Raw genomic sequence first — 27,811 nt, forward strand, 5'->3', positions numbered from 1 at the left:
ACATATAGAGCTGCTTTAAAGCAGAAAATCAAGTTGTAATTCTAAGTGAAAGCTTTTTCATGAATGATAATGAAAAGCTGCTTGCTTGCTTTAAAGCAATCTATTGCATAACATGTTATATAAATAAATGTGGTGTGACTTGAGTGCCGATTGCAGAGCTCGTGCAAAAATCCACATTCTGAGATTTTGCCAATGCATCGCCATTCTCTCTTAAATCGATTCTGAGCTGTTTTTAACAGCAGATGGCACTGCATGCTTCAGAAACAGCCGTACTCTGCTTGCTTCCAATTCCTTACACATGCACCACATAAACCTAAAATAATCATTCATAAAGTTCAAAAAGGTTGAAGTGAATTACAAGTGTTTACAATGGGCTGTGTTTACATTAAACTCAGTCATAAAAGCATAAAATCTGAGGTGCAAGTACGTTTAACCACATCAGTGTTTCCCCTGCCATTATATTAGCCCCCCCGCCCCCTTGAACGTCAAGTTAATTTTATTTTCTCTATAGCGCCAGATCACAACAGAAGTCATTTAAAGCTATCTTTCCTATAGAACAGGTCAATAACTTGTTCTTTTATTAAACAAACTAAATAGTCTTATGTTATTTATCTTATTTACACGACGGCATGTGACGCTTGCGGTGATATTAGCATCTTCCGTCTCACTAATGAGGACATAAATACATGAACAACATCTCTAGAACTGCTCTGAGAGTCACTTCATGAGCATTTGACCGTTTCTTTTGAGTAAAACTATCCTCATATCATATACACACAAAAATGTAAAGGTATTCACGGCAACCCATCAAAATAAAAGTTCGGTTTACCTTGAAGCCATTGCGGCAGAAATAGCCTACATTACTATTGTTCAGTAGAATGTATGTAATAGGCTACTACTAAAATTATTAAAACCTTATTTTTAAGGGATAATCATACAATATTTCTTCAATGTTTTTAATTGTAATATTAAATCCCATTTATTTTCTAAAAAATCTAATTTGTTTAATTTTAATTAATTAAAAGATAAATTAAATGAATGTTTTATGCCTTAAATTGCAATATACAACACAGAATTTCTGAGGGAAAAGAATCATAGGGCTATTGTAAGAATAAATGAAACTTGTTAGACATGCAAAACACAGAATTTGGTAACAATAAAACATAAGGTTGGAAAAAATAAAACATTTCACAGGGCCCTAAACATGTTTTTTTTTTTATTTCTTTTATAAATTAATGTTAAATTAAGTTTCATGATTTTAATTAGACATAGACATGCTTTTTGATTAATACAATTTAATTTAACCATTAAAAAGTAGTGGCTTAATTTGAGCTTCTCGTTCTTTGTTGGTTTGCATGCAGGAAGGCTGAATTACAGTTTTGTGCTGCAGTGCCACTCTGGTCAAAACACGGTATTGCAGGCCCTTACCTTAGGTCATATGAGATCAAACAACTATTCAACAAAAATATTTAAAAAATATGAAATATTTCAGTGTAGAGCAACAGCAACACAGAGTGTTAAAACATTTAGTTATTTTAACTTGAGATGCTCATGTTCCAAAACACTGAGGGAAAAAACATGAGAAGTGATGCAGTGGATGCTCAGATGGTCAAAATGTCCAAGATGCTCCTCCCTGGACTGTGCTGCGTTCAGACGCTGGTCCAGTGACGTCAGATCTGGAGTGCTGTGCTCTCCTCTCCTCTCTCGGTGTGAACAGAAGCGGATCTGTCAGCTCGGGCCTGTGGCTTCTCTCTCTAATCACAGAGCTGCCAGCGTTTATGTGGTCAGACCAGAGGAAAACAGCCCTGTGAAAGAGGAGGCTGTGAGCGAGAATGCATTTTCAGGGTGTCAAGACTGATATGTTGAAAGCATCCTTGATTTGCAAGAACCGGAATGAAATTCTTTCGTGTAGTGAGTCCTGTCATGCTTTGCCAAGATTGTGCGGTGAGGAGAAAACGGCATACATGAAAACACAAAAATGATCTGACCTCCTTAACTGTGCCAGAAATTAAAGTCAGGTCATCAATTTGACACTGTCTGTTGATTTGCTATTCAATCCATTGTGGTTTTATTTTTCTAATTAACTTATTTTAATTAACAACAACATAATATTCATCTGTGTTTTCAACCTTTTATGTACAACTGTTTATAATTCCTCTCACCCTGGCTGTCAGAAAGATGTAATGTTAATAATTGTGACACACAGGACGTGACATCATGTGCACTGTTTCTGTAGCATGGTAATGATGTCCCTTCAGTGTCTCCCACAGGAAAGGGGTTACTCTCTCTCTCTACATCTGAAAGTTAAGTGCATCAATCTGGTGCACACAGAGTTCGAGATGAAGAGTTCAGACCAATTTTCAGTGTCCAGAACTGAATAAAGTAAAAAACATTGCTTTGTAGCTGGACTTTAAAGTGAACTCAAGCCTCTTTTTAGTTTCCGGTGTAGTGTTTCAGTCTACATTACTTTCACACTGATGCTTTAGGAAGCCAAACCATTAGAGTATAATAATAATATCAACAAGTTATTATTATTATTCCCCTAAGACATTACTATTGTTACAGCTGCACTTTAAAATAAATGTAAATGAAAAATGAATATTCACAATGATTATTTTACTTTACAGTAGGAAAGTTATGGTACTTTTATCTTAATTTCTTCACTTGTACAAGTGTCACTGTGTTTTTTTTTTTTTAGAAAAATTGGTTTACAAATGCAGGTTAAAGACATTTTATGTTATTATGAAAAGTGTGAAATGTGTTTTTCACCTCTGCAAAAAAAACAATGCCAACTTGCTACCGTAAACAAAAGCTTGCAACATCCAGTGCATCCCCAGATCGAATCCTGACTCGAGGACCTTTCCCAATCCCGCCCCCCCATCTCTCTCCCACTTCACTTCCTGTCAGCTGTGATCTGTCCTATCATAATAAAGGCGAAAATGGCAAAAATAAATCTTAAAAAAAAGATGCGTGCTAGGCCTGTGGTTGTGTGTTTGCATACTGGGATCCGTTGCAGTTCTGGGATGGAACAAATTGACCAGAATGGCACAAGCATGAGTAACGTTGCTCCAGGCAGGAGGCTGCTGGTCAGCGTAATCTGCTTCCTCGCTGGAGCGCCAATGCCCAGTGCATGATGGGTAAGGGAGGCTTTGCTGACAGTTTTCAGGAGAACTGCATTAATGACTCTTGGAGGCCAGACCAAAATAACTTTAACACGTCCTGTCACAGAAAGCACTACGAGTGCCACCTTTCACGGCCGATCATAATTAGCGCTGGGATTGTGTTATACGTGTCTGTGTTTGAGGTGACTATTGAGAAACCACTCCGACAGCTGGAGAACATCTCGTGTTCATTTAAAAAATGACTCTCTGTGAATGTCCTGTGTGCAGATTCTCTTCTACAGTATTCATAATCTCTGTATGGTTTATTGGCTTAGAGTTGCATTAGGAATCGTTCATCTATGGGCTACAAATGTGAAAAATGTATTAAGCAGAAAAGTTTATGCAGAAATTATTAACATTAATTTTTATTTAAACACACAAGTATTGTCCGTTGTTAGTTCATGATACCTAATGTATTAATGTTAACAAGTCTTATTATAAAGTGTTTAATCAAGTTACAGTAAATTTAGTTAACCAATAGTGTGCAGGCATTTTACATAATCGACCAATCAGGATCCACAGAGAATGGTCAAAGCAATATACATGTACATATAATGTATGAGAACGGTCATCACTTGAGAAGAGGAAAAAAGCCAAATACAGGACGTTTTAGGCAGTTTAGAAATCTGTCTGACACCTTTTAAGGTTCAGAAAAGAGGATTGTTAGAGTAATTGCTGATATACAGAGGAATTGTTAAATTTCCATTTATTTAAATTTTTAAGATGGATTTACATTATGCATTCATTTGAGTACTACTGTTTTTAACAAATTTCTATTAAGTCATAAAAGAGAATCTAGAAAAACAACAGATGACAAAAATCTGGGGAAAAAAACATTAAGATTTTTTGAAAGTGTTATAAATTCAGTTGATTAAACATGTTTTTCGGTTATTAAAATTGAGTTAAAGCATTAAAATAACAATTTAAACGTTGAACTTGGAATGTAGGAAAAATACAAACAGAATTTTGTAAAATTTGTTTTATAATATTGGTTTGACTGTTCTTTAGTTTTGAACTCAAGTGTTTCATTAATGTGCTTTTACACCGATGTCACATTGAATCATTCATTTGATAAGAATCGTGTGATATTTTAGTTCAAGCTACAAATAAAAAGAAATAGTAATCAAATGACATTCAATCGTAGACATCCTCAATGCAAATATTATTAAACTATAAACTATTTTTGGGTTTAATTTCTGTTGTCAAATGACTGATCAGACTGACACACGCTTCATCTCAAATATACTCTGATGACCATAACATGAGATGATGGTGCTTCACTCTGTTTATTATGGCTCCACATTCAAATATTTATTTTAGCCTTGTGTAATTTTAGCTTTATCACATCACACAAGACCTTCAGACCGTTTGAACACTTTTCCGCTTCCAGCAGAAAGAGGTTTGATTCTGGATGCAGCGAGACGCGTGTGGCTCGAGTTTCTGTCTGCGCTGTTGTGCGATACGTCACATTCATCATAGCTGACTGTCTATGGAGGCGAGGCAGATGTTCCTTTGCACTTATCTGCATGTGTAATTAGACCAATTTGCATATGTAGAGCATGAGGCACAAACACAAGCGTTTTTGCTTTAGTGATAAATATTGACTTAGGGGGGAAATCTTCGTAAGATGGGATTATCAGACGTTACACACTCGGACCGCCGCTGCAGATTGTTTACGCGTGCTTCTGTCTCCAGATGTTTACTGAAGTCGTGTCTTTAGGTTCACTCACAGTTGTTTGTGCATTAAACTACATTTACTCCTGCTAACCCTGGCAGACAGTCAGGAGCAATTCTGGCATTAAATGCTTTTCTCAAAGACCTTAAAATCATTAGGAATGAAATGAGCTCAGGCTTCGCCCTGACGGATGTGACGGGATCTTCACGTATGGATCTGTGGCAAACGCTCATTATTATCAGAACATATGACGGTGCCGGCGCTCCATTAGCCAGGTGGCATTCATTAGGTTAATTGCTGCCATTTCTTATTATTAATAGTTTGTGAAAGTGGCACGCTTGGAAACGGTTCAGTCCATGATTAAACACATTAACCGACTGAAAGCTGAAAAGGTGTTATGCTTATATTTTCTTATTTGTTTGGTGTGTGTTGTGAAAGAAGTGATTTGATCCTGATAAACCAGTGTTTGAGTGTTTGATTTTGTTGATCATTTCTCTTTCCTTCTGAATGGCTGCTGAGTTGTGGGGTGAATCCGGTTGAAGGTGTGGGGTCTGTTTCAGACGCGCTCGTATTAATGCATCATACACGGCTGTCAGGAGGGTAATTATGGCCAGAGCGGCTGATTCCCAAAGCGCTCTTGTGTTTCCAGACCTTCTGTTTTATCATGTTGGGAATGACGCGCTGTAGGCCATCAGTGTTACGCTCTTTATGACCTTCTAATGATGCTCTTTATTTGAGCACGGCTTTTCCCTAAATTCAGGAGGATTGTGGAATATGACATTTTTTGCAGTTCTGTGAATTCTTCTCGATTCGATTCATGAACGATTTTTGAAGATTCAGACTGTATTCGAATAGATTAATGATTTGGTTCTATATTTTAGGTGCATTCATAGGATTACAAATATGCTTCTGCTATTGTGTCTTAGGTAAGAAAAAGAAAAAGACAGACCACTTTAGATTGTTTCTTGCATCAAGCAATTTGAAATGAAATGCATTAAATTTACATTAATGTATTTGGCAGATACTTTTATCCAAAGCAACTTGCCTTGCATTTGAGGAATACATTTACATTTGACCAGTTCTTGCTTAAATATTATATAATAAACATTATAGAGAGAGCTGAAAGTATTCCATTTTTCTTTTAAACAATTCATTTCCAGCAGTTTTTCCATGAGGAATTGTAATCTTTGGTGCATTGAGAAAGCAAGTGAATCGTTACAGATTCAGTGGTTTTGATCTTCTGCGTCTCTGACAGCTCTAAGTTCAGGTTGTTTGGAGGATGTTTGCTTACTGCAGTCTTCCAGTAGTCTCAAGCAGGACTGCGATTGGATGATCGGATGCTTTCAGGATGTTCCTGTGAGCTCGTGTTTGGACTCTCTGTCCTGCTTCTCAGGCTTCAGGTTCTGCTGAAGCTCTTCCATGTGCTTGCATGATTGTTCTAGGATTTATATAACATTGCGTTTTGGGATGCAGTATTCTGTGTACTGTACTCCGGTTGATGCAAAACTTATGTTATTGTTTATTTAGTAATGGCCTGAATAAGATATTTAACATAAAATATGTTTGCATGTAGACCACAAGAGAAAATAAGTTGAATTTATAAAAATGACCCTGTTCAAAAGTTTACACCCCCTTGATTCTTAATACTGTGTTGTTAGCTGAATGATCCACAGCTGTTTTTCTTTGTTTAGTGATAGTTGTTCATGAGTCCCTTGTTTGTCCTGAACAGTTAAACTGCCTGCTGTTCTTCAGAAAAATCCCCCAGCTCCCACAAATTCTTTGGTTTTCCAGCATTTTTGTGTATTTGAACCCTTTCCTACAATGACTGTATGATTTTAAGATAGATCTTTTCACACTGAGGACAACTGAGGGACTCATATGCAACTATTACAGAAGGTTCAGACGCTCACTGATGCTCCAGAAGGAAAAACCATTCATTAAGAGCCGGGGGTGGGGCGTGAAAACTTTTGAACAGAATGGAGATGTGTACATTTTTCTTATGTTGCCTAAATATCATATTTTTTTCATTTAGTACTGCCCTTCAGAGGCTACAGAAGTTTCCCTGAAGACAAAATAAGTTAAATTTACCCTGATCTTTTCACCCCCCCATCTCTTAATGCATGTTTTTTGTTTTTTCCTTCTGGAGCATCAGTGAACGTTTGAATCTTGAAACGGGGATGTAAACTTTTGACATCAACTGTATAAAGCACAAGATGAGTACAATTGCTTTTGCTTTTTCATCGAATATATAAATATCTTTTCAGTGCAGGACAGATTCATCATGTGGTTGCTCATACAGAACTTGTGCATGCTGTGCACACTCTAAATACTGTATAGTGCTAGTAATATGTGATTATGAGCACGCTTATACTATGTTTGTTTGCTTCTGGATGTCTGAACACTAACAGAGTGCTCTTCACTAAATCTCCTCTAGATGAGGCTGGATTAGTGCCGGCTCTTCTTTTGACAGGTTCATCATGGTTTGATTTGCGCTGGACTTAGACTTCAGTGAAATGCTGAAATGAAATTGGAGTTCATTTGGAAACAGAAAACATGCATTTTCAAGGCTGCTATCAGTCAATTATTGTGATCTTATGAAGTCTAAATTTCATCTGAGTGATACATCTATCTGTCATGCACTGGAAATACACTTCCGTTCAAAGTGACATTGTTTTTGAAAGAGATTAATACTTTTATTCATCAAGGATGCATTAAATTGATCAAAAGTGACAGTAAAGACATTTATAAAGTTACAAAAGATTTCTATTTCAAATAAATGCTGTTCTTTTGAACTTTCTATTCATCTGTGAATTCTAAAAAAAATAATATGCGTCACAGTTTCAACAAATATTGTGCAGCACAACTGTGTTCAACATTGATAATATTCAGGAAAACACATAGAAAACAGCAGTTTTAAACTGTAATAATATTTCAGTGTTTTTACAGTGTTTTTCATCAAGTGAATGCTGAAGAGACTTCATTCAGAAACAGCTCTCCTCTGATCAGTAGTGAGTGTTGCAGTGAACACGCGTGTGTAGCGTTGGTTGTCATGTGTTTGCTGAAGGAGTGTTGATGCTGATTCGGATGCAGAGCCTTTCGAAGCTCTTTTTCATCTGATGATATATTTACTCGTGGGAAAGCCTTTCAGACCTTAAACGGTGCGTCTAAACAAGCCCATAATTCAAAGTTCGGTCCATTGTTTGACACAGATCTGTTTTCACAGATATTAAGGGCAGTTTACCTCCTTTTAACTCAACAGGCTAAAGATTTAGCAATTAGGCCCTAATCACGATCATTATATGGAGTAATCCATCTGAAGCCTAGCAGATGTGTGAATGCGCTGGTCAAGGTCCGGTGTTGATGTGTTCACCTAATGGCTGTTATTTGGCCGGTGCGGCGGTCGCTCGTGACTGGAATGTTCTCTGATCTTCCTGCTTGCTTTGTTTACTGCCAAAACTCAGTCAACACTTTGGGATTTTGATTTCTCTCACTTACTTCTTAGTGTTGTTCTTTTGAGATTTAGTCAACCGTAGGCGTGAACAGCTCTACATATCAGCACTTTCTGTTGGTCGTTTAGTTTCTTACCCACATGAGTATGGTTGGGTATCATTAGAATTTGATTGATTCCGTTTCTTATCAATTCATAGTTTCGATTCCAATAAGATTTAAAAAAAAAAACATTTATTCTGTCTTTTTTACAAAGCATTCTGTTGCAGCTGAACAACATGAGCAAAAATCAGCAGCCTACAGAACACTTAGGCCTGCAAGAGGAACTTTTGCCTATGCTTTTAACAAAAATACCACAGCAAAAACAGCTACTAAACTAATATAAAGGGTTAAAGACAAGTAAACAGTCAGTAATAAAACAGGAACAAACACATCAATTAGCAATAGCATAAATAAATACAACTGAACCATATTTCAGGCACATAAATTGTAATGAAATGTTTAAAAACACTGCATAATTATATTTTCATAAATAAAATATGGGTTAATTAAAGTTATTAAAGATATTCAGTCGAGATCACTGAATTGTCTTTTGTTCTTTGATTAACTGATTTTTTTTTTTTTTTTTAAACCATGATTAATGTGATTTTTAAGTCACATTAAAATGCGAACGCAGGAATCGTTAATCAGAATCTAAATGCACGCGTCTTATCGAATACCCGGTTTTGGATACCCAACCCTATGAGCAGCATCACTGCTCCAAACCCCATCACTACATTTTGTTTGGATTGGTTATGATTATTTTTCGTTTTGTGAAAAATGTATGGCTAGTGTTGTCAGAAATACTGAACAGAATTGATACATATCGATTATGAATATTTGACATGTTTTCGATGCTCATTTTCCACAGTATCGATACACTAACGGCAGCTGTTTTCTCACTCTTTGTTCTACACCGTATGTGTTTAACGAAGAGACAAGCATTTTGCTGATTACACACATTCATTATATTTTTACTTGACTTGTTAGTGATGTCTTAAATAATGCACATTTGAATAAAATAAGTCTTTATGACAGCCACTGTTTAAATCATTATATTTCAACAACAAATTGGAGTAAATCACTGAAACGTTGATGTGTGCAATTCAAATGTTTGTACACAACTCAGTTTTGCAGTGTTTATTTAATAATTTAACTGATTATTCAATCAACTTATTTTGAGTTTCAGTTTTCAGCTAAATGATTTTAATGTTCTTTGGTGTAAAGAAAGTACATCACTAAATAGAATTATAAAATGCATTGTTTTTTAATTTAGAGTCCGGTTGTTGTATACAGATAGTAATATACTTGTTCCGTCTTGGAAATTATTTATTATTATTATTAATGGTTCTCAGGCTTCAGCTGATACTTTGACTATGATTAAAAATAAATTATTTTGTCAACTCATCGTTCATATTTCATGCCCTAAATGTTGTGGCAATTTTCCCTGTGGCATTGAATATCAATATTTTTCAAGGTATTGAAGTTCTGAAGTGTTGACGACACTTCTTTGTGCTGTTTTTACTGGACAGATGAGTTGAGGTGCTTCTTGGTTGTATTTGGTGCCAAATGTAAAGCGTTGTTTACTCTGACAGAGATTTGCAGTGAAAAAGCAATCAGAAGTCATGTGACACTTACTAAATTTTGATAACAACCCATATTATTAACTAAGGTGGGAAAACAAGCTGATAATTGAATATTCAGCAGATAGTTTTTAAAATCAATAATATGAATGATAAATTTCGACTCACTGGAAAATAGTGCTGAACTTTATTACACAATTAACAATTATTATTATATAAATCAGTTAATAAATCAATAAAAATTCTGTCGGATGCGGTGAGCAAGGATGTGGAAAGCACTTTCGGTTTTAGTTTTTTATAGAGATGCACCGATTGCAATTTTGGCCAATTCTGATTTCCAGTTTTTGCCAATTCCGATTTTCTTTCTAAGAACTATAATTGACAGCATATACAAACAAAAATCTATACATTTTTTCAGTGCAAAAAAACAGAACAATATTTACATAAAAATTGATTAAACAGTCCAGATTGGAGGAATTGTAATAAGTTACAGATATTCTCTATAAATGCATTTACACTGCAAAATTTCAAATGCATAAATAATTTCATAAGATTAATGTTTTAAATATATTTTTTTAAACATACAAATAAGAAATGTTGGGAAAAATGCAATGATACTTTTAAATATAAAACCAAACCACCAGTAGGTGGCGGCATTCATTCAAACGGCAGATTCGTTCAGAAACCAGGGCAGTGACTGGTTTCTGAATCATTGACTCACTTGATTCGTTCAAAAGCGTGGATTCATTCAGTAACGAAACACCACTGTGTTGCTTGCTCGGAGACACAAAACAGTCAATGTTGTGTCTAACATGTAAGTCCCTTCATTTTAACTTCGTTTATTGAACTACTATTGTATAAAATCAGAGTCACATTGCAATCGCGTTGATATTCGGGTTAAATATCTTGGTCGTGCAATGCTGTGTACCTAAATCATATATTATAATTTTTTTTCTTTCTGCCGCAGTATGCATCTATAACGTTCTGTGTGTGCTGTTGCGCTCATTTGTTTTGATTTCTGCGCTAGTCTGTCCAATCAGCACCGAGAGCGGCTCAGACACTGAATAAATGAGCGGAGGAGGGTTTGGAGTGCGGGATATTCCCGTCGGATCTGTTTTCCAGGTGCATGCCCTCCGCAGGTGTTTGACATTGAGCGCCGCTGAAGATGAATGTAGCTTATGGCCATCCGTGGAATTGAGCGGCCCTCGGGAGCCGCAGCTTCCTGCCATGAAAGGCTCCTCGTTCAAAGGCCATCGGCTGCAGTGGGAATGTTCCCGATATCCCACAAACTCCAGCCATCATCATCATCATCATCCCAAACAGCCCAGCTGCTGACGGGACTCAGGCGTCCGTGTCAGTGCCTGCAGACCGCCATATAATTCACATGCACACACAGTGGGCTCAGAAATAGATTTATACATACAAATAAACAGATGCTTTTGAGAATCTGAAAAAATAAAACAAAGAAATTTATGACGTAAAGGAAGAAATGGGTCAACACGTGCTGCTCATTTTTTGTCCATTATAAATGCATATTCACTGACTCGAATAATGCTATTTTCTAATATTTCTTAGAGAAAACAAACTGATTATAATATTTGAAAAACTAGCTGTCAAATCAAAGTCATGTGGTAAAACCAACATGCAGAAGAAAAAGAACATAAGTCAGGAAATAATATCATATAAAACAGGAAATGATAATGATGACGAATCAGATGTCAGTATGTTAGTGACTCATTTGAGCAGTTTTGTTTCAGTCATCAGGAATATTTCATAGTTTGATCTGGATTTGATCTCTAAATGCTTTTGCGGCTCCTCCAGGATTCAGAACCTTTAATTAAAACTTGAACGTAAAATATCAGGGAAATGTATGATTTTAAGGCCCGCAAAGTCACCAAAATGAATGAAAATTTAAAAGGTGACAGACTTCATCTTAAACTATTTCAAACAGCATTTTTAAGAATTAGTTTTGTGATTGTTTTATATATATATATATATGTATGTATATGTTTGTGTGTGTGTGTGAGCGCGTTTTTGTGAAGTCAGGACATAGATGTGTATAATGACGAGGGTATGGCAGGTATTACAAGGTGAAGGTGACTTTTCAGGACATTGACCCATGTCCCCGCTTTTCAAAACACTTATAAATCACTCAGAATGAGGTTTTTTTGAGGAAAGTTGAAATGCACAGTCTCCTGTAAGGGGTAGGTTTAGGTGTAGGGTTGGTGTAGGACAATAGCACATACAGTAAGTACACTATAAAAACCATTACGCCTATGAATGTCCCCACTTTTAACAAAAATGAACGTGTGTGTTTGTTTTCGGTTATATTTGTATATTCTATTTTTTATTAAGAGCCTGTTAAATTTATACTCCATTATAGTGTCCTTGTTTACAGTTTTTCCTCTCTTTATTGTATTTTATTGCTTGTTGTGCAGCACTTTAGTTGGCCCTGTTCCATGCTTAATCTAGAAATAACTGAACTTAAAATGAACTTGAATTACAAATATACTTACTACAAATCAAATATAGTATTTTGTACTTGTGTGTGTGTATATATGTGTATATATGTATGTATGTGTGTATAATATATATATATATATATATATATCCATTATTAAAATAGAAAACCATTATTTTAAATGTATACATTTATTTATTCAGATATTACAACATACTCTTTAGTACATATTATAAAGAACCATTTAAAATGAACTATTCCGGAATGAAAAGTGTTCTGATATACAGTGTGCATTTGAGCATCAGATGGTGCTGCATCAGCGGCGCGGGGGTCTTGTGCTTTTGTGAGTGAGATCTTGAGGTCTAAAGGTGTGACACAACAGCCGCTCATACAACACTATATTCCTCCGGTTTTTCAGGGATCCGGCGCTCTGTAATCCTGCGTCTCGCACCACTCATCTGTCCGGGGCGTTCATCTGGAACAGCTTTGCCACACTTGTTTCCATGTTCCTGCAGATTACAGGCCGGCCGCTCGCGGCTTTGAAGCACTCCTCTCTCTTTGTCTGCGTGCAATGCACTCTGGTAATTAACTTTGTCCTTCTTTTATTTGTTCCAGTCTTCCTCCGTCCACTCTTCTGAGCATCTTCTCCCAGGAGTACCAGGTTAGAAGTTTTCTTCCTTTGTGCGGCCTGACAGCTGCCTAATTGAATGATGAATGTCCCCTTATTTCTGTGTAATTGAACTGCCAACTCTCTGATTGGTTTGGAGGATTCCCCCCCGACCGACAAACACACACACACACACACACTCTCGCCTGAGTCTCGGTGGACTTCTGCCAACCCGGCCCCTCCATCTGTCTAATAACATCGAGCCGCTGCTTATTTGCCGGACCTGTAATAAATTATGCTAAACCATTATTATTCTGACAATAATAATTTCCCGGTGCAGAGCGGCTCGGTGTGCTAAATGTTTGCTGACTCGCGCTGTCGCGGCCGCTTTGGGCGTCTGACAGCCGATGATGATCGATGGCGGCTGCTGCGGAGGCAGACGGCTGCAGAGGCACAAAATAGAGCCATTCATCATCCGGCCGACAGCTGTCACTCACTCGCTGTGTCTCCGCAGAATTACTTTTGTAGTTTTTAAATAAGTTGTTTTTAAGCGCCGCTCTCGCTGTCCTCGGGTTAAGACGCCGCTGAATCGCATTAGAAATGAAAGCAGGAGTGGTTGTAGTTTAGTAGAAGAGGAAATGAAAGCGTAGGCCACCTGACCCTCAGAGCCACCGCGAGCGCTCGTACACACATCGCAGGACGAGCCGGCTTGCATCGCAGTACAGGGACACCTCACTACCATTCAGAAGATTGTTTTCAATGAAAGCCGTCTCTTCTGCACATCAAGGCTGCTTTCATTTGATGAAAAATACAGTAAAAACTGTGAAATTTTGTTGTCATTTCAAACAGCTGTTTTCTTTGTGAATATTTGTTAAACTGCAATTTATAGAGAATGGAAATCTACGTCGCTGCGCACAGCATTCTGGGTATCACCGCCACGTTTAGGGACACGCTAAGTAGCGTACAGTGACAAAAAAATGCAAATCACCAGAGGAAAAACAGCTGTGTTTGCGTTAATATTTTTAAGAGCTGCTTGCATTTGCTTAGAATAAATGGACTAATATTTGAATCCATTGCGTTCATTCGTGTGGCCAGGACACGGCACACAAACAACATGATACACAGAAATCATACGGCCATTGTCCGTATGAGAAATCATCGTACCACACACAGGACCAAATTGCTTTCTCTTTTGCAGTTTTTAATAACTAGGTGGCATTGATGTATCTGCCAGACAAAGTAAACACACTAGAGCTTGATCTCAGCCAGCTGATCGTGTATTTCAGTGGTTCTCGATAACAGTCCTCTGCATCTTTCATATGTTTCTCTAATCACTTCAGAACGTCTAGTGAACATCACAGGATATTCTGCCCTGATTCCAGTTCAAATCGGCTCTGAAATGAATTATATTGTGAAAGCACTACACCTAATTAGTTTTACTGGACTTAAATGGAACAAATACAATTTCTCACAAAGAACTGCTGAACAATGAATCAGCGGTTGCTTTATGAACACGGTCACGAGAGCAGATACAGCAGTTCACAGCAAGTGTTCTCCATTCTGTGTTTCTAACGGTTTAATATAAATTTTAACATCTACCTCCACTATTTACCCAGTCTCTCCTGTAGTGTCCGTGTCCCAAAGTCCCAGAATGCCGTGCGTTGCTGACATCACGTTCCCATTCTCTATTTCTGTGATGCGCAGCTGTATTTTCAGCATCATTACTGCAGTCTTCAGTGTCACATGATCTTCAGAAATCATAATAATATGCTGATTTGCTGCTCAAGAAACATTTCTGATTATTATCAATGTTGAACACAGTTGTGCTGCACAATATTTTTGTGGAAACCGTGATGCATTTCATTTTTCAGGATTCACAGATAAACAAAGTTCAAAAGAACAGCATTTATTTGAAATAGAAATCTTGATTGTTAATGTCTTCACTGTCACTTTTGATCAATTTAATGCATCCTTGATTAAAAGTAACAATTTCTCAGAAAAAAAATAACGTTTCAATGGTAGTGTAAACAAAATTGGTTATTATTTTAATAATCCCATCTTAATTCCTGTTTTTTTTAGCTTGGTGGACTCGAATCAAAATGCCATTTGCCAGATTCACCCTTTTAAACCACTGAGTTCAAAACAGTCTAAACAGTATTATAAAACAGCTAGTCCAGACACATCAGTTTGATTCCAAATCAATGTCTCAAGTTATAAACACAAACTGTACTTTGCGCTGTGCCAAACAAACCCTCTGTAATATCATTTGATCCTCCTCATCTAGTTTAGCTCAGCTGCAGGTGTATTTTTGCATCACTCCGTGTTCATTCTTTGCTCTCACATGTAAATATCATCAGGTACTCCTGATAGCCATGCAGATATATTGAGTAGCTAAAGCAAAGTCAAAAACACACACGATGACTGATTAATGATGCTGATATTCTACATACACATGTATATAAATCAGTTTCTTTGGTTTAAGTTCCTGCTCTGATGTGTTTGTTTCAGAAGAGGATGAAGCGCAGCATGGGGAGGCATCACGCTCCTGACGTGGTCAAAGCGTATTACCAGAGGTCAGAAACAGCCCTACACACATCACACTCATGTGCTCCTGAAATGCATTTTGAAGAGTTTAACATTGACGTGGCTTCTTAAAAATGCAGTGATCAGACAGCAGAATGCAGTGCATAATGACCTCCAGCTGATCCTACTCCTTGAATATATATCATCTATTCTCATGAATATTTATCTTCATGAGAATACAGCGCATACACAATACATCAAACCCATAAAATCACTAAAGTCAACAATTATTCCATGAACCAGTTGACAATGAAACAAAGTATCTCCTTTGTTGCTCTGTGTGTGCCTTTCTGTGTTTTTCAAATGCATATAAAAGCATTTACTGTCCTTGTTTATTATGACTATTTTTCACATTTTAAGATAATAGTGCAGTGAAAAACTATGAAGTAAATTAAAGTCTGGGAGTAATGTAGTGATCAAACAGACCATATCTGAGCGTCTTGATCAGAGATGCCCAAACCAGAGCTTGTGGGTCAAAGTTGACCTTTTATAGACTCTGATTTAGCCATTGGAGCATATCTTCAATTATGGTGTTTATATATATATATATTTATATGTATATTATGAATGTAATGTAATTTATTTATTTATTTTTTCATTGAAATGTAACCAAAAAATATTAAATTATTTAATTTAAAAAAAAGTTATTATTATTATTATTTTTTTTAAGTTCTTTACATTTATGTTTACTTATTTCATTTTAATATAATATAAAATGGTCCACGACCCTCAATCAAGTTTGATTTTGGTCATGTATTGTGTCTCTGCTTGTTCTGAACATTCACCAGATGCATCCTGGGATGCTTTAAACACTGATGATGCTTCTCCTTCAACATCTGCTACAACTCATTACTTTAGTTGTATTTGTAATTTAGATGTATTTGTATGTATGTGTGTGAGTATATGTGTGTGTGTGTGTGTGTGTGTGTGTGTGTATATGTGTGTGTGTGTGTGTATTTGTATGTATGTCCATATTTTTATTTATTCAAATTTTTTTGTTAATAATTAGAGTAATTGAAGCGGAAGGGTTTTAAGGTCATGGACACCTGTTGGAGGTGTAGAAAGATCCGTTATAATAAAGCTCAGGTGGGACGCTGCTGTTTGTTATGGTCCCAAAAACCAAATCAGACGAAACCAGATGATCTGACTTTTGACAAACACGCTCGCATCTGAAGGAAAGCTGCGTTACGTTGCTTGTTAGCTCTTATTGTGATGCGAGCGCGGCGGATCTGTGAGGGCTTTGTGGTTTGAGGTTAATGATGGGCCTCGTCTGGTTTGGGTTTTGGAGCCGTAGAGGCTGAATCCATCAGGGAAGCTGACATGTCCTGACTTGTTGTCCTCTCTTCTCATTGTTGTTCTTTGTGGTAATGAAGGTACCGCAGCGAAGCCAAGACTCGTCCTACGGCCCCGCTTCTGCTGGAGCTCGCCAACCAGGTACTGAAATACACGCTTTATTATTCTCCAGCAGAGTTTTGCACAAACATAATTAACCCAGAAGATTCAAAGATTCATTGGGAGTTTTCCCAGTCTGTTAGTACTTATAAAAATTGGGCTAATGGTTCGGCCTATTAACCAATGATTTGGTGCAATTATCCTTCATGGAAAAATAGTTCGGTGTCATTATCATAAGTGACATTCATAAATGCGTCTGCGCTCTGTTATTGACACAGAGGTCAGTGGTTAATATCTTTATTCAGGTGTGCTGTTTACATTTTGAAGCTCTCTCTTGCTTCAGAAGCTTCAGTAAGTGTTGGAGTGATTCTGTGTCAGTGGTGGATCTGAGGGTGTGTGGGATTGTGTGGGCGAGTCAGTGAATTACAGTGAGACTCTCTCATTACGGGCTGATCTGCTCACACTCCTGTCATCATCAGAGAGCGGCGTTTACTCACACTGATCTCATGAGAAATAATGATACAGCCTCCATTCATTACTGCAGGAACCATGAAACCTATCTTCTCCCAAATGCATGTTTTGTTTTATTTTATTTGTATTTTTATTTTATTTTATTTTTTTATTTTATTGTTTATTTATTTTATTCTATATATTTTTTTTTTATTGTACTTTATTTTTTAAATTTATTTATTGCTTTATTGTGCTTTTTATTTTATTTCTTAATAATCAAAAGCATGTCTAATCATTTAAATTAATACTTTTTAAAATGATTTACAAACATTTTAATGATAAGGCCCTATTAAATTTATTTATTTTATTTGTTCATTCAGAAATTGTGTTGTCTGTTGTTAGCTGGATTCTGTGTTTTATGATTTAATACACATTTATCAAAAACAGAGTTAATTAAATGAATGCATGAAACATTAAAATATGATCAAATAAAACTTAAACATTTATTTTTTGGCAAACAAAGTGCTGCACAACAGAGGTTTACAGTTTATTAAACTTATTTTAAATAAGTAAAATAATTTTTATTAAAAACCTGTATTTATAATATATTAAGTCAATTTTAAGACATTATAATGCATGCATGTTGTCTGATGAAAAAATACTTTATAATATATTATTTCATGAATAATTGAACCTATGAACACCATGTAATTACAGTTGCCATAGTTATTATGAGTCTCATATCTTGAAACTAAGATCTGCATCTTCTGAGTGGTATTTTACTGAGAAGTGACGATGCGGAGTCTTGTTGTAAGAATGGTTCTATAATGTGGTCTTAATATTTATAAGTGGCCTTTAAGTATTGTCATCTTTTAAACAGCCATACGATCTCATTATTGGATTATATGACAGATTGGTTTATAATGTTGAGTCTCCTTTAAAGTTCAGCTACAAGTCAATTCACTGACTTAAGTTTTCTTAGTGAAGAACATGGGTTGCAGCTCTTTATTTTGAACTCTCAAAGTGCATTCGATAGAATAATTTGTCTTTTTTATTTTTTTTTATTTTATATTGCAATAAATATTGTATTGTGGACTTCATATCACAATATTATTGTATCGTGAGATTTTGATATCATTAAATCCCAATAGTTATGAACAAAAGTATTTGTTTGTGATGTATGAGGGAGCACAGGAGCTGTGATTGTGAATGGGCCGAACTGACGTACAGTTTGTTGTTGAAGGATCTGAACGCTCTTCCTCATAAGTGTCTCATGACTCAGTTTAATGCGCTACTTCACATTTACGCTGTGCTCTCATGGCGCTCCGCTCGCCGCTAATTGCTACAGTCATAGCGCTTTATGGCACAATATATATCGCCAACTGAGCTACACTATAAAACCTGATGAGAATTCAAGCCCATCGCTCGTCTGCGATCTGACACACAAACTCCAGTGAGTCCAGTCCAGTGTCTGTTGTTTAACCTGATTAAAGAGTGATGAATGTGATTGGAGCTTCATGAACGTTACTCACACGCTTCAGAGGAGAGATCCGCTCATGATTAATTTGAAAACGATGAGAATGAGCACCTGAATGAGGCGGCGACCCTCACGCAGACGTCATTATTCAGTGTCAGCTCTGGAGCATTCACACCATCTAATGATGACTTCTGTGTTCAGAATCAAACCTCACACCACTCATTAAACACCATTTATGCACAACCAGCGTCATCAACAGTCAGTCTACCTATGAGTTACTTTAAAGTTAAAGCAGTAGTTCAGTCACAAGTGAACATGTGCTCACCCTCAGATCGTCTGAGATCAGGATGAGTGGTTCTTCATCAGGTTTGTAGTCCAAACAGCTGATAAAAACATCACAATAATCCACACCACACCGTCTGAAGCAGATGGATTACACATCGAGTATTGATGATCAGTGAATGCAGGTGTGTGTTTGTCTCTGTCAGGTGGACCTGTCTCCGGCTCTCCTGGCCCGTCTGATCGTGGAGTGTTTTCTGGAGGAGCGCGAGGCTTCAGTCCGTGAGTAGAGGTGTTTATTTCCTAATGAGGGACAGCATTACCTGCGGCACATGAGGGACAATTAAGCGTCCTGCAGGCCACCCACCACTTAACCGCTGCTCAGATCAGGGCTGTGTTATTTATAACCCTCTTCTCCTGCTCACACACTCACTGCGTCAGACACACATCCTGCAGAAACACATGCAGAGCATTTATCTGTGCTGATCAATGGTGAGAGCTGATCGGTTATTTCATCTGATATATACCACACACGTGTGCGGCTTGCCGTTTTCTGTTTTTGCTTAACTCCAGCATAAAACGAAAACGGATACAAAATACAAAAAGATTAGAGAAGCTCGTGTTAGGTTAGGTTTTTTTTACTTATAATAGAGAGTGCTAGAGTTAGAGGGCCAAATAAAGATGAAAGGGATCTCCATCAAATTAACTATTTACAAATAAACTATTTAGCGAACAAAATATTGTTTAAAATCTGAAATACTGATTTCATAAATGAATGCTAAAGCAAAAAAAAAAGCAAATAAACAAGAACAAGCTTGCATTAATAGGGGCGATACATTTAGTGTAATTTAATGATAATTATTGTTGTGTTATGGTTGATGGCCAAAACAATACATCTGAACTGTTTTGTCTCTTAATGCTTCAGGTGAAATCTGTCTTCCAAACATTGTAATGCACAGGAGTAAAGATGGAGACCTCACACTAGTGTGTGTGTGTGTTTCTGTAGTTTTTAGCAGCTGAATGTCAGTAGAAGTGGACGACGCTTGTGCTTTGAGTGTTCAGTGAATACTCGCAGCGTCCGCCATCTTCCTCTCCGCTCTCACACACACACACACACACACACACACAGAGAGCAGAAGTACAGCGCGTCAGAGACACGTGTGCTGGATTTAATCAACAGAGAGATTCCAGTGCATGCGTGCACTCGTATGTCAAAGTCAAGCGTGTGATTACTTTGGAGCGCTGTTATCCACTGCTTGTCAAAGCGCTCCTGCCGCGTGTAGAACAAGGCAATACTGTGTGACGTAGCCCACCCTCAGTCTGCTGCAAACTCATTATAAATCACAAGACTTCACTGACCTGATGCTGTGGCAAACACACAGCCGGATCTGTTTAGTTATGGCGTATCATCACTCTGATAAAGCCGAATAAAGCTCTAACACTGTACAGCACGACACACTCTGTTGACAATTACTTTTGTAACCTACCATACAAAATAGCAGATTTAGGGAGGATATCCAATAATATTTCAATCTCTCAGACTTGTTAGGGTTGATTCATTAAGTATAATGAGCTTCTGGACAAACTTTGTGTGAAGTGTCTTCAACTACGGTGCACTGACATTTACAGTAATCATTTAATACAATGCACTTGTTTTGCACGTACATGTTATTATGTTGTACTTGTATTTAAAAATACCTGCAATCTATAATTAAGTTCTGTAGTTACACCTATGATTACACCTACACATACTTCTTAACCAACCCATGCCACTAAACGTGTCCATAAACTCACCCATATCCAACCTTAATAGCAGTGCTTGTGCAGAATAAATACATTGTACTTATCATTTATGTATAAAGATATACCCCAATATAAAGGGTGACCAAGCTTTCTAACCCTAGCAAAAAGTAATATATTTAAAATGCATGTATTTCATACTAAGTATAGTTCAGATCTATTAATATATTTACTGACATCGCTCGAAACTTACTGATATTAAAATTTATTTGGAGTACTACTTGTGCGCAATGCACATTTATTAATATTAACCCTAAAATGCATTTTAATGTCACTGCTGATGAGGATTGTATAATCTTTGAATAATATCAGTCTTTAAATGTAAGATATTTAAAGTGTACCTGAAGTATACTTGCAATAGCTCCACTTTAGCACAATCAAGTTACTTGCATGTAATTATGCATAATTTATTGTTATTATAATAGTAAGTACATGTAACGTGTAACAAGGGCACCTTAAAATAAAGTGTTACCTATAATTCTATATTTATCTAAATATATTGTCCACAGAGTTATTTTAGTACCACTGAGATACTATTATAGTTTTATTAATATGTGACTTTATATATATTTAATATTTTTATTTTTATATTTGTTTTCCCTTTTCATTGTAATCTTAGTTAATTGTTTTGATAATATTGTTGTTTGTCAGTTTTATTAGTTTTTATTCATTTTTATTTCAGTTTTAGCTATTTTAGTGCATCAAGTTAAAGTAAATGAAAGTGAGAAATGTTACTTTGACATCTAGCTGAAATAAGTCTTTTATTATTATTGTTGTTATTATTATTATTATTATTAATATATATTTTTTTTTAGTTAACATTTATTTAGGATTTTTTTAAGTAACAAATGTTTTGTTATGGTTTTAGTTTTGGTTGGCTGTAATAACCCAGATTGTGAATGGCAGTGTCCATATCAGACAACAATACAAAATGATAAAAATGTTTTGTTTAAAATGTGTATTTTCTGTAGGTTTTACAACAAAAAATAATAATTGGCTGCTGTGGTTGCCAGAATAATTTTGTAAAAAATACAGAAAAACTGTAAACACATTTACGGCTAAACAAATCATAAATTACAAACAAGAAAATTTTTATGTGAACCAGTAAATTCAACAACGCACACTGCTATTAAAATCAGTTTTGTAACTTTAACATACTGACAACCAGCATAATAATGCAGGCGGTAAAAGAGAAAGCCACATGAAGAATCAAAGCTCATCACAGGTAGCTTCGCCACAAGCAGAAGTATATAATAATATACAGAAGGTGCACAGAGTCATTCATGCAAACACAAAACACCATCATAGTAACACACATGATACTTAAATAATGCAATAAACATTCATTAAACAACAGAAGATGTAACATAAAGCCCAAATGTACATAACTGACAACAAAAACTATTAAAAACATGATTATTTAAACAAAATACTTTAAAATGTGGAGTTCTAGGAATATCAGTTTACAGTTTTGACTAAATTATACATTGATTTGTTCTTTTTTACTTCTAAAAACTGTGCAATTAACAGCATTTTACTGTAAAATTACATGACATGTAAATTACATAAAATGTCTGGTTAGATCTTTTACAGTTTTTCTCTGTATATGCACTGGAAAAAAAAACAAGAAGTTAAATTTACTTTTTGCACGCATATTTTTGAAGTAAAATTTAAATACGTAATTAAGTAAAATCTACTTAACTAAGTTATGTAAAATTAGCTAAGGAAATAAGTAAACTTAACGTGGCCAGGTAAAGTTTGAGTAATTTCTAATTAATTATTTTAAGTTTACCCTACAATACTCAAGTACATATCACTCCTATTAACAGTTCGTAGCGTTTTTACAAAATGTTACAGTTAAAATTACACTTATTTTTTACAGTGTTGTGAGGTGTTTAGAAAATAAGTATATGTAATTAAAGGACAATGCTTTCATTGGTTCAGTTCTCATAGTGTGAGAAGAATTGATGATCTTCGGTCTGAGGTGTTTTCCAGAGGCTCTGTGGCGTTAGCATCACGTGACCGCACTAGCCCAGCTCCGATTCTAATGGAAGTGACGTGTATTTTGACACGCCGTCTTCTCCTCCAGTGACCCGGCTGTCCCGCGGCACTGAACTCCTTCAATTACTGAATCTCCCTGTGTGAATATTAGACTTTTGTAATGTGTTGCTTTCATCAAACAATGCCTGGATAATTGTCTTTGCTGGCAATTAGCTAACAGGTTTGTCCGGCGCTATCGGCAAGCGCATCCATCATTCCCGGCCCGCTCGGTGTTTCCAGCCAGCGCACGGATCAATAGCCTCATATACGCCAGCCACGGCCCTCGCACACCACCATCTTTTATTTTCTTTCATTCTTTTCTTCCCTGTTTGCATTTAAGAGACGCAGAAATTGTGCCTTTGGGACGGCTGAATATATCCACTCACTTCAGCGGGATCAATAGAGAGTTTGAGATTGTTTCTGAAGTCTTTTCTCTTGTGAGTGTTGTGTCCGTGTTTTCCCCAGACCGCTCCAGCGGCGCGCGGGCCAGATGGATGCGCATGTAAATAAATCAATACGTTCAGGGCATTTTCAGCACATATCGAATATGATATCAACATCTATAATCCTTCCTCTCCTGCAGACGTCTGGGAGGGGATCTTCTGAACGCCAGACTTTCCTAGAAAGCACTGCTGGGCGTTTCTGCGATTTTACTCCAGTCTCTTTGGTGTTTTGTGGCTCTGGGCTGGACAGCTCGTGTTTAAATTAGATTACTGTTACATTCTGGCTCTATTCACATTAGCTTTTCATTTCTTTAAAGGCATTTGTGCCTGGATATCCAGTGAATAGTTCCTGCGCTGATGGCTGTGGATGACTGACAGAAGCAGTGCTCATTTTAACTGAACCTTTTAAAGTCAGATTGTTTTTCCATTTCTCTTCCACATTATGTCATATTAGATGGGCAGCAGTTTGATGAGTTGACCATCGACTTGCCCATTTAGACTTCACATGCACATAATTAAACCATACTGTTGATGAAAACGATATGAGAAAAATAACACTGCTAGTTATTATAAATAATGCATCAAAGATTTTTTGAAATTGAGCTGAGTGAACTAAGGCTGATTCAACCAAACCCATCTTATATGAGATAGATGCACGACATAAACATACAAAGTACAACTTACATCTGCACAAAAAGGATGAGATTGCACAAGGGAACTTTAGCTTGTTAGTCAACAACTTACAACATTCTATTACAGTAGCGTTCTCATTATAATATTATGTATATGACCATCCAAGTCATAGTCAGTTATTGCTGTTTGAGCTGCAAGAGCTGAAAGTGAATAAACACTGATAAACTTAAGTGTTTTTGGTAGCAGGTCAGTTACTCAAACACATCCCAAATGAGAATGATCAGGTATACAGTATACAACATCAGTGTAATATTACAGTTTACAGCCTCACAGATTGGCACTTCACACTGTATTTTCATGATCAGAGTGATTCCAGGCATCAGTGCACTCTTTCAAAGCCATAGTTTCCCTTTAGCTCTCTGGTGTGAGATACACTGTAAAAAATAATATGAGAAATTTAAAGACAGCAGTGCGGTTGCCATAGCTTTACTGTAAAAAATACAGTAGCAACATTTTAGGTTTCACAGATCTTAAATGTACAGTAAAAAGAAAAAAAGTGTGACAAACTGATGTAATGTTAATATACAGCCTACTGAAGTACTTAAATCTGTTTTGTAGCTTTATCGTACACTGACAATAAAAACACAGGTGATAAAGAGAAAGACACATGAAGATTCGTCACAAGTAGCTTTCCACAAGCTGAGCTAAATACTAACTAGAAGGTGCAGAGTGTAATACAAATGCAAAACACCATCACGGTAACACACATGACACTGCAATAAACATTCAATTAACAACATAAGATGAAACCTAAAACCCTAATTCAAATAATTGATAAGAAAAAGCTAAGAACAAACGGTAATTTCAGTGAAAAAAAAAATCAAAATCAAATGTGAACTGTCTCACAGAGGATTTTTGGTTGTTGTTTTTTCACTGTAAATTATAAGATTATATTTTTCTTTTTCTATTAAAAAAATCACCATACACTCTTAAACATAAAGGTGCTTAAAAGGTTCTTAACAGCGATGCCATAGAAGAACCATTTTTGGTTCCACAAAGAACCATTCAGTCAAAGGTTGTGAAACAGAAAGGTTCTTCAGATGTTAAAGGTTCTTTATGGAACCATTTATGGTATTGTGAAGCACCTTTATTTTTAAGAGTGAATAGTAAGGAAGCTTACAGTTAACCAATTAACAGGTATTTGCTACAGCATTTTTACAGTCTTTTACCAGTTACGATAATTTATAGGGTGTCCAAAATGCCGCCTTAACCAATTAGAAAAAGAAATCATGGTTTTGATTGACCGTCTCTTTCGAGTGCTCGAGTACTCGTGCCCATCCCTGCTACAAAGGCAGATCTCGGTGAAGGTAAGTGCATCGGGCGGATAAATCTGGCCTTTGAATACGGAGATTCCGGCTCTTCATTAGCAGCTGCAGGAGGTGGGTGAGGTAAGCATTCGCCTTGGCAAGTAAACTAATTACTAGCGTGGAGCGGCGTAACTGGAGCTCAGAGCCGGGCCGAGCTGCAGCCCTGCTATCAGACGCAATCAGACGGAGGCAGATCAGTTCTGCCCCACTAACCCTGCTGGGAGCCCCAGCACATCACCGCCGGTCTCCAGCGCACCAGAGGCGGAGGAAACTAACACGAGCGCCGCTGCTCCTCGTGTGAGAGGAGGATGGGTTTAAAGAAGTAAATATGAAAATCAAATGAGGGCTTTAGGCAGCCGCAGAGATTTGCAGAGCTGTCCTCTGGCGTCTAACAGCCTCATCCATCACGGCCCGCAAGTAGTCAATTCCTCTAGTATCTGTAAATGTTTTTAGATATTAGCCAATTTATATGCTCCCAGATTCATCATGGAAAATCAGCTTTAGCAGGGGCGCATTATCAGCCAGCGCCTCTCGCGCGCATCATGAAGTTTGATGTACGACGGCGTTCACGAGGCGCCGAGGAGGAGGGGGCGTCTTTATTATAACCGTAAGAAGAAGGGTTTTTAATTAATAAACAAACTCCAGAGCTCATCAGCGTCAGGGGCGATAACGATTGTCATTCGTTATTTTTTTTTTTTACGACAATCGACCCTCGATGCGCGCTGCCTTCTAATGAGCTTCTGTCCGCTTCTTCGGAGTCTGATAATGGCGAGACGAGGTTGCGCCGCTTTCCGCCGCCCCATTCGTCATTTCATCAGGGGTTGTTAAAGGTGGCTGTGTTTTTGGTAAACAGCGCTTCCCTGCTCCTGAACAACTCCCGGCGGAGGGTGTCTTTCCTCTTTAATATTTCCCTCCTCAGATAAGGACGCCTCGGTCGGAATTTATGTCGACACGGGACAATTGCATTAAATTCGTGGTGTGTTTACAGTGTCGTGCGGAGGCGTCTTTAATAAATGCACGGCGATGCCAGAGGCTGCGGCGACGTGTGCGCATCTTCGGCTCTGTTGTTATTTACTGCGCCGTTTGCACGCTGCAGATCCGCCGCTGCAAATGGCATTACGGGCCGTGATGAATGAGCGTTAGAGTAAACTCATTTTAAAAGCGGCCTGATTTATTAGCTCTCTGGCCTCCATTTTCATCAGGTCAGTGCTTGGCTGAAACCCCACAATGTCAGCCGCAAGGTCATCCTCTTTTTACGACTCTTCTTAACCCCATTGCTCAGAAAATGGAGGAAACGGCCCTGGGATGGACGGATGGACGCGCCGGCCGTTTGAGGCAGGTGGTGTTGTGTGATGTGTGAAATGCGATGGTGGTCAACCTCCAATTACGAGTCCTGGTAAGACAAGGCCTTTAATGGCTGCTGCTTGCCTTCGGGGAGCTCTATTACACACTGCTGTTTTGCAGGACCAGCATCAAATCTATAAAAGTACCATTAAGAGGAAAAAATCAATCAAAATGCCATTAAAGTGGAATAAGTTGCCAATATTGCTGATGTGGTTGCGGCTTCTTTGATTTTCCCTCAGATTATTAGGCGCAGCGGCGTAGTGACTTTGTTAAGGGAAACGAGTGTTGTTGGGGAGTAATATGTCTCCCGGCTTCATAAAGTTTGTGGCCTCATATTTCCCGCTTTATTGATTATCCATTATCATTTGTCACGAGGTGTCCTAACTCAAGGGGAAATATAGCTCTGTTCATTGCCGAGCGGAGCGCCGGAGCAGCGTATGGATCTGCGTGTGAAGGTAGCAATCTGGGAGAAAAATGAGCTGAAAAACAAGGGGCCGCCGGTGCAGAGGACTGCTGACTTGGCTTTGTTCTCTCTTCCTCACGTCCTCTTTCAGCAGGAGGATAAAAAAGATGAGAGCGAGCGTTTGTTCTTCTCCAGCAGGGTTTTGATGTTTCGACAGAGAGAGAGAGACCTCTGAGATGCGACCAGTGAGGGAGGATTGTGTGTTTGTGTGCGGCTGGATGCTGATGACAGGGGTGTGTAACGAGAGCCTAAAGGGCTCCAGTCTTAAGGTCTTTGCACACTGAGTCCAAGATTTTCGTATGCATTTTTTGCATTATACATGTAAATATTTTCAAAATATATACTGTATGTGTGTGTATTTATATATACATAATAGTGCTGTCAATCGATTACAAAATTTAATCGCGTTAATCACAGTCGTGGACTGTGATTAATCATGATTAATCACAAATTTAAAATACTAGGATTTACCTGTGAATGTGTTGAAATAAAGAAATGCATGACAAACTAGTTTAAGGAAACATAACCTTTCACACTTCTGCCAGGTATGAGACAAAATCATTATTC

General features: G+C 37.3%; 1 protein-coding gene across 6 annotated transcripts in view; it reads left to right on the top strand.

Annotated features, from left to right (window-relative positions):
- cdin1 (CDAN1 interacting nuclease 1) overlaps positions 1 to 27,811 on the top strand; it is an 84,056-nt gene that overhangs the window by 13,372 nt on the left and 42,873 nt on the right. For 3 of the 6 annotated variants that reach the window (XM_058749056.1, XM_058749054.1, XM_058749055.1), the window contains exons 3-6: positions 12,982 to 13,027; positions 15,482 to 15,546; positions 16,930 to 16,990; positions 19,364 to 19,436. In XM_058749056.1, the coding sequence (XP_058605039.1) occupies positions 12,982 to 13,027; positions 15,482 to 15,546; positions 16,930 to 16,990; positions 19,364 to 19,436 (245 nt within the window). Of the gene's footprint in view, positions 1 to 12,981; positions 13,028 to 15,481; positions 15,547 to 16,929; positions 16,991 to 19,363; positions 19,447 to 27,811 lie in introns of those variants that run through there. The other 3 variants (XM_058749058.1, XM_058749060.1, XM_058749059.1) reach the window with 3 other exon arrangements.

Source organism: Onychostoma macrolepis, chromosome 17 (genome assembly GCF_012432095.1).
Source record: "Onychostoma macrolepis isolate SWU-2019 chromosome 17, ASM1243209v1, whole genome shotgun sequence".
NCBI lineage: Eukaryota > Metazoa > Chordata > Actinopteri > Cypriniformes > Cyprinidae > Onychostoma > Onychostoma macrolepis.